The following is a 7,500-nucleotide window of genomic DNA, read 5'->3' on the forward strand; positions in this document are numbered from 1 at the left end:
AAGGTCTGTAGACACAAAAATATAACGTTATAGAGAACAACTCTGCCTATGTGTATTTTACTCACCTCGAATTGCCAATGCGCCGCTTGGAGAAGCTGCTTAGCTTGATCAGCGGCACAACCGGCAGTCAAAACAAACTGATTGATCATTACTTGATGCCTGAGTTCGTCCATGTTTACCGACATCGCCGCTGTTAATGCCGCCGTAATGATTTGAGGTTAAAAAGTAAACAACTAAGGCTATAATTTATTTCCTAATTGCCGAAAAAAAGTCTGTAGTCACCGGCCCTCCTTGCACTCTTTCCCCTCGCCTTCCAGTAACAACAAATATTTTCATGTCATCACCAACAACAAAGAGAACCTCGGCATCTGATTGGACACTTCAACAAGCGAGCTAGTACTCACGGTAACTTATTGGCTATCGGACAAATTGCCAATCGGCTAAAGTGACGCAACACGTAGCTCCGGATTGGACAGAAACGAATTGAACAACGAGTGTTTATTGGCTATCAGGAAGATATTTCTATTTCGTTACACGATGGATGATGCAGGGGATTTACGGAATGTAGGCCTACTCTTTATATTCTTTAAAGAATCAATGAGCGTCTGTTTATTCCCCGTCCCGTGAATATAGCGGACACATCGCATGACTGGTTCAAACTCGAAGTTGTTTTGTTTTGATAAATGTGCATGTTGTTATGCCTTCACTTAGGTAGCTAGAATTATTTTTGGACAGCTGTCACTCAGTAACCTTTGAACTCTCAAACGGAACTGTTCAACTAGCCTATTTCATTAGTGCCTGGGCAGGTCTAGACAGGCAATATTTAACAACACACAAAACACACACTTTCCAAAAGTCTACCATGAGAGCTGTACACTATAGCTGTTGCAGCCTGCGCTCAGAGAGGACAGCAGTGCTATTCTGAATGAGAAAGAGGGAGATGGAGAGAAGACATGGAGGAGGGAAGAGGAAGATGGAGGGAGGACATGGAGGAGGGAGGGAGGGAGGAAATGTGTGGAGAGGTACATAATTTGATGAATGAAATGCCCGCCCAGTTTTAGCAGAGTTTAGTTCCATTTGCCCTGGTGGGGATGTGCACACTACTACACTGATGAACCCTGACCCAGATGAGGAAACATTGCATCAGTCAGACAGACATGAGCATAGACCCTCCCCCCCCCCCCCCCCCCCCCCCCCCCCCCCAACACAAACACACACACACACACACACACACACACACACACACACACACATCCTCTTATTATTTGCTGAATTATTCATCTTGTATACAGTGGAGAGTTGTGGATGGGTAGGGCTCCCCATCTGGACTGGCCTCTCTGCTATACTCTAGGCTACTCTATACTGTATTGGGCCTGGGGGCTGGTCTAATGCTGTGTTTCTCAAACTTGTTCAGACCAAGGACCCAATCCACCTTGCTACCACCTAGCTAAAAAAAACAACAGTTGATCTACTTCAACAGTATATTACACTATACTCTATAATGTATTGGGCTTGGGGGTACTTTACTCTATAATGTATTGTGTATATTGTCTATATACTATACTCTATAATGGCCCATTCATGAGATACAGAAAGACGTACAGGAAGTCATAGAGAGGAAGAGGCTAGAGTCACACACACACACACACACACACACACACACACACACACAGTCACACACACACACACACACACACACACAGACACACACACACACACACACACACACACACACACACACACACACACACACACACACACACACACAAAAGGCTCTTCCTGTGCGCTCAAGTATTTCCAGTGGAGTGTTAACTGTGTTGTAAGGGCATCTTCTGTTATATTCTGCTCCTAACATCTTCACTCTGATACTGAATATCCTGTTTGCCCATTAATAACACTGAATATCCTGTTTGCCCAATAATAACAATTTTAACACACACACAAATCCTTCTTTATCGTAACGTGCTGATTCACTAGTGCAACACCCAACCGGGTCCGTGTGAGGCACTATTACATTAACAATAGCGGCAGGTTCAAACTCACCTGGTCCGTGTAGTAGACACTATTACATTAACAATAGCGGCAGGTTCAAACTCACCTGTCCGTGTAGTAGACACTATTACATTAACAATAGCGGCAGGTTCAAACTCACCTGGTCCGTGTAGTAGACACTATTACATTAACAATAGCGGCAGGTTCAAACTCACCTGGTCCGTGTAGTAGACACTATTACATTAACAATAGCGGCAGGTTCAAACTCACCTGGTCCATGTAGTAGACACTATTACATTAACAATAGCGGCAGGTGTGTAGTAGACACTATTACATTAACAATAGCGGCAGGTTCAAACTCACCTGGTCCGTGTAGTAGACACTATTACATTAACAATAGCGGCAGGTTCAAACTCACCTGGCTCCACCGGAAACAAGCCAGTGCACAGAGAGCATTTTGTGTTTAGCACGTAGTCTATTTCACTGGTCAGTGTTTGTGCACGTAGTCTATTTCACTGGTCAGTGTTTAGCACGTAGTCTATTGAGGCTGATGTAGGCTAAAAACAAAATAGGTTTCTATCGGTGCTGATGGCGACAGGAGGGAGACATGACATTGTCACTACATGTTGCATCAAATGAGCAGGTGAATGTAGACATGTCGATGATGATATGAGTGTGTGGATGTGTGTGTCTGTGTTCTGTACAGTTTATTATAGATCTGTACCTACGCATTCTATTCATAGCACCAGCCAGGAGATTCAACCTCTTCAGGAAAACAACCCCTCAAGGGACCTGTTGTCTGGTGATAACAAACAAAGCATTCTTGGTGGGGAAGTCACATCCAAGGGTGGATTAAGGTTCTTTATCTGGGGACAAACACAAAGTTCTGGTTCTTGACGCTGAGGCGGAACAAACACAAGTGTAAAGGTTCCTGTTTCTCTCTCTCTCTCTCTCTGTGTTAGTGTGGGTATGTGTGTCTTCAGCACTTTGACTGATAAATAAGTCACCAAGGTTTTCCCTGGAAGGCAGCGGTTAGCAGCCCTGTGTGTGTGTGTGTGCGTGTGCGTGTGCGTGTGCCTGTGCGTGTGCGTGTGTGTGTGCGTGTCTGTGTGTGTGTGTGTGTGTGTGTGTGTGTGTGTGTGTGTGGTGACCTCAGTGGCCATGTTGTTTTTTAGGGTAATCAGTAGTGATGTAGAAATAGACTTTTAACTGCTTCACTGGATGTGCTGAAGTTTGTGATAGCCAAGATAAACTTTTTTTTATTTTTTTTTTACACAAATATAGTTTCCCACTTCGAAGTGAAACAGCACTGCATTAAATACATTATAGACTTGCTTTTATAGGGAAACAGCACTGCATTAAATACATTGTAGCCTTGCTTTCATAGGGAAACAATGACACAGAGGGTTGGACTCACGACAATCTTAACATACTGAATTCATAATCATAACCAAAGATTCTAGAACAGAGCTCTGTTCTAGAATCTTTGATCATAACTATCTCATAGCCACATTGTTCCCGTGTGTCCCAAGTTGTAGGGAAGAACTTCCAACGTGTTCCGTTGGCGCCCTCTACTGGCTCATGTGTAATATTGCATTAATTGCCAGTCCTGTTGTGTGGGCTAGTCTATGAGCCAGTCCCTGACATGGGATGGTCATCTGATGCATTTCTGTCCTACAGTCTCTTCCTCTCATCCCCCTACTCTATGTGTGTGTGTGTGTGTGTGTGTGTGTGTGTGTGTGTGTGTGTGTGTGTGTGTGTGTGTGTGTTGTACCTTACCCCCGGATGGGTAACATGGAGAGAACTAATGAGAACTATTTCCTTGTATATGTATATCCAATAAACCTGATTTGCATTTCATACACAGAGGTCATTCAATGTGCTTTACATAAACAAAAGCACAGTAATAGCAAATAAAAGCATAGAACAGCAATAGTCAAACAATAGTTTCAAAACTAAAGAGTAAAAAAGAACAAACAAAATAAAATTGCAATAGTTTAAGTCATAATTAAAAGACATAAATAACAACACAGAAAGACAGAGTGCAAAACAACTAATTACTGCTAACAACTTAGCCTGTGTGCGTTATAGTGTCCTAGTTATAGTGTCCTGTGCTATATGGTGTCCTAGTCAACAACTTAACCTGTGTGCTAGTGTCCTAGTCAGACAACAACTTGACCTGTGTGCTAGTGTCCTAGTCAGACAACAACTTAACCTGTGTGCTAGTGTTACCTGAGTGTGTAGTGATGGGGCAGCCGTGGCCTACTGGTTAGCGCTTTGGACTTGTAACCAAGGGTGGGAGGGTTGCCGGTTCGAACCCCGACCAGTAGGCACGGCTGAAGTGCCCTTGAGCAAGGCACCTAACCCCTCACTGCTCCCCGAGCGCCGCTGTTGATGCAGGCAGCTCACTGCGCCGGGATTAGTGTGTGCTTCACCTCACTGTGTGTTCACTGTGTGCTGAGTGTGTTTCACTAATTCACAGATTGGGAGACCAAATTTCCCTCACGGGATCAAAAGAGTATATATATATATACACTTTAGTGTCCTAGTCAGCGAACAACTTAACCATTGTGCTTCATATAGTCAGCCAACAACTTAACTCAGTGCTAGTATCCTAGTCAAGTCTGTGTGTATAGGGGTAGGACCCCGAGGCAGGGACTCGCTTCAGCCCTGTAGGAGTTCCTGGAACGTCGTGTTATGGGGCGGTTTGTGTAAAAAACCCAAACAAAGGTCCCCGGCCCCACTACACTAAGTTCCAGCTCCTACAATGGAAACAACCTTTATGACTCTTGGAAGACAGGGGCAGGTCCAGTGTGTGTGTGTGTGTGTGTGTGTGTGTGTGTGTGTGTGTGTGTGTGTGTGTGAGGGCAGCTCCAGGCGGCAACCACAGCCATCAGGTCTGCCCTGAAACCGGTCGAGCGCTGGGAGCAATAAGGCCGTCTGGGAGGCGATTTCGTGGCTGAGCGACACTCAAGGGCCACGACATCCTCCCAGGTTTCCTCCTCCTGGACGACACACTCCTCTCCTCTCTGCCTTCCCCTTTCTCTCCACAGTCTTTCTCTGTCCTTTCAGTCTCTCTCTCTCTTTCTCCCCATTTCTCCTTCTCAGTCTTTCCCTTCACTGTCCCGTGATGTCCCCTGTGAATATAAATGGCTCATGAGGTGAATATGTTTAATTGCATTTCTGGCAAACCACCCAAATTCTCCATTCCAAATCTGGAGACAAAAGAGAGACCTCACTCTTCAGTCGGTTATCATTTTATCTGGTTTATAAATTAGCCCAGACTACTAGGCCTGGCCCAGTTTGTGTTCATGGCAAATAGCCCAAACCAGCTCCGAGTAGGTCGTTCCTTTGACAAAAGCAGCACCCTCGCACAGGGGACCTTCGTGGTTTGTGGAGGAATGTAATTTCTTAATCCGAAACAGAGAGAAAGAGGGGACAAGAGACACGAAGTTGAGAGAGACACAAAGCTCTGGGCTCTTGAGGACTCCTCCATTAGCGTGGCTGAGTGGTTTCCTGAAGCCCTCCTCAAAGGCAATAATACGCCATAAAAAGCGCTTCTTCATTTCGAGAGCCCCGCTCTCCTTCTTGCGTGCGTGCGGCACTGTGTGTCTCGCGCTTTGACACCTGCCGCTCCGCGCGGGTCACTGGGCGGGAGACGCGCGCTTAGCCCAGTCCACCTGCTGAATGCTCGCCCAAACTCTTGACATTAATTAAAACAGGATATGTTTTCAGTGCCCACTTCTTGCCGACACGTTAGTTTTACACAAGCCAAATACGCCTCTAAAACCTGATCCAAGTCAAGGACCACAATGAAATCAAGGAACACTTAAGCAAAAGGAATTAGTATTTAAAACGGCCACTTGATATTGTTTTGGCTGTTTTGTCCGGTTGCCATAATCGTTACAGGAGCCAAGCCAACCCCCTTAAGCCATTGTTGAACTTCTCTATTTTCTGACATTCTTACATGGGCAAAACATTTTTTTCCCTCTTCAATAACCTCCGCTGGCCAACCCGTGCGGGTAAAGTGCCCTGCTGCTTTCTGAAAGGGTTAGGGCTTTAAAAATGCGAAATCCTCCCGTCTCCTCTCGCACTCCCTTTTCGGGAAACAGACAGAATTGACTTGCGTGACGAACAAACCTGAGGGAGAGAGAGTGATTAAAAATGAGGCACTATAGCAACCACCAGACCAATGGAAGAACGGGAAGCTGTTTACAAGGGGGTGTAGCGTTTCTATGGTTGCCGGACAAACCTCCTGCTCCAGGTATTAAACAGCCCCCCCGGGACGAAGCTCTCGCTGCTGCCATCGCTACAAGGACCTACTTACAAACCTGGAACCAAGAAGCGCGCATCAGAGCGCGAAAGAAGTCATCTTTCGGAATTTCACATCTGCAGGCGGCTAAACACGGATGATCATGCATTAATTCAGTTGGGTTTAGCCTGTTTCTGTGAAAGGTGAGTACCCCATATGTAACTCATTCATTTATGTAGGCTATAGCCTACGCTAAATAAAAATGTAACAGGTGTCCGATGCTATATTTTGAAAATAATGTGCTATAGACTTTGTTTCAACCTTTATTGATTAATCAACTTAGACTCATGCTCACTTTCCCATGGAATTTCTGTGTTCAGTGCAATGCCTTACTGTAACCTATATTATATATAATAATTATATAGCCTAATAACCTATATTCTTTAGCCTATAGTTTTTTAAGAGCCTTTGCACTTTGCAAGTGTACTTGTGTATAATATTATATTATTTCCTCAATTAGGCTAAATTACAGAAAATTGAAAGACGCTTCACTACAATTTTTTCCCCATTTTTTTTCCCAATTTGTTGCATAAATGAAACCAAATGAGCCACTACATATATTGCATCTTGTAGCCTTTTTCTTGGAATTTCTGTCGGAGCTGCATTTTGTCCGCGTCAGTTAGTTCGCGTTGGCAAAGCGCTCCGAGTCTCGAGGCAGCTGGGACTTTTTCACGAAACTTCTATGACCTCTCAAGTGCGTCAGCGACCTGACCCCCCGCGGCTCGCATTCACGAGCCTCCCGCCCCACTGTAGAGACCGGCCTTTTATTCTAGCAGAGTGGAATTCGATTAAAACCTTAACTCTTTCTTTCTTTTCCAAGCCAAAAAGCCCGTTATGTTATGTAAGTCATCGCGCACCCGTCCGTGCTCCTCCGAATACACAAATCCATTATTTAGTTTCGACGCGGGCAGGGGCGCGCGCATTACATTGCAAGTGTCGGGCTCGGCTCGCACGTTCACACGTTCCTGACGCTCGCGTTTCTATGGACACGTTTCATTCTATTTAAATGGCCTTTCTCGTTTGTGTGTGTTCTCTAGGCTGAGCGTGGACCAAGGAGAGAACCAACGCCAAGGAGAGAGACAGAGGGAGACAAAGTGGAAAGACGAGGGGAGAGAGAGAGAGAGAAAGAGAGAGAAAGAGAGATAGGGGGATAGGGAGAGAGAGAGAGGGGGGGTAGAGAGAGAGAGAGAGAGGGA

General features: G+C 45.3%; 2 protein-coding genes across 2 annotated transcripts in view; both read right to left on the bottom strand.

The window, feature by feature from the left end:
• ubald2 (UBA-like domain containing 2) overlaps positions 1–342 on the bottom strand; it is a 7,269-nt gene extending 6,927 nt beyond the window's left edge. The window contains exon 1 of the mRNA XM_042083176.1: positions 66–342. Within this exon, the coding sequence (XP_041939110.1) occupies positions 66–185 (120 nt within the window). The 5' untranslated portion in view covers positions 186–342. The remainder of the gene's footprint in view (positions 1–65) is intronic.
• LOC121700216 overlaps positions 1–7,500 on the bottom strand; it is a 1,725,899-nt gene that overhangs the window by 1,611,910 nt on the left and 106,489 nt on the right.

This window comes from Alosa sapidissima, chromosome 24 (genome assembly GCF_018492685.1).
Source record: "Alosa sapidissima isolate fAloSap1 chromosome 24, fAloSap1.pri, whole genome shotgun sequence".
NCBI lineage: Eukaryota > Metazoa > Chordata > Actinopteri > Clupeiformes > Clupeidae > Alosa > Alosa sapidissima.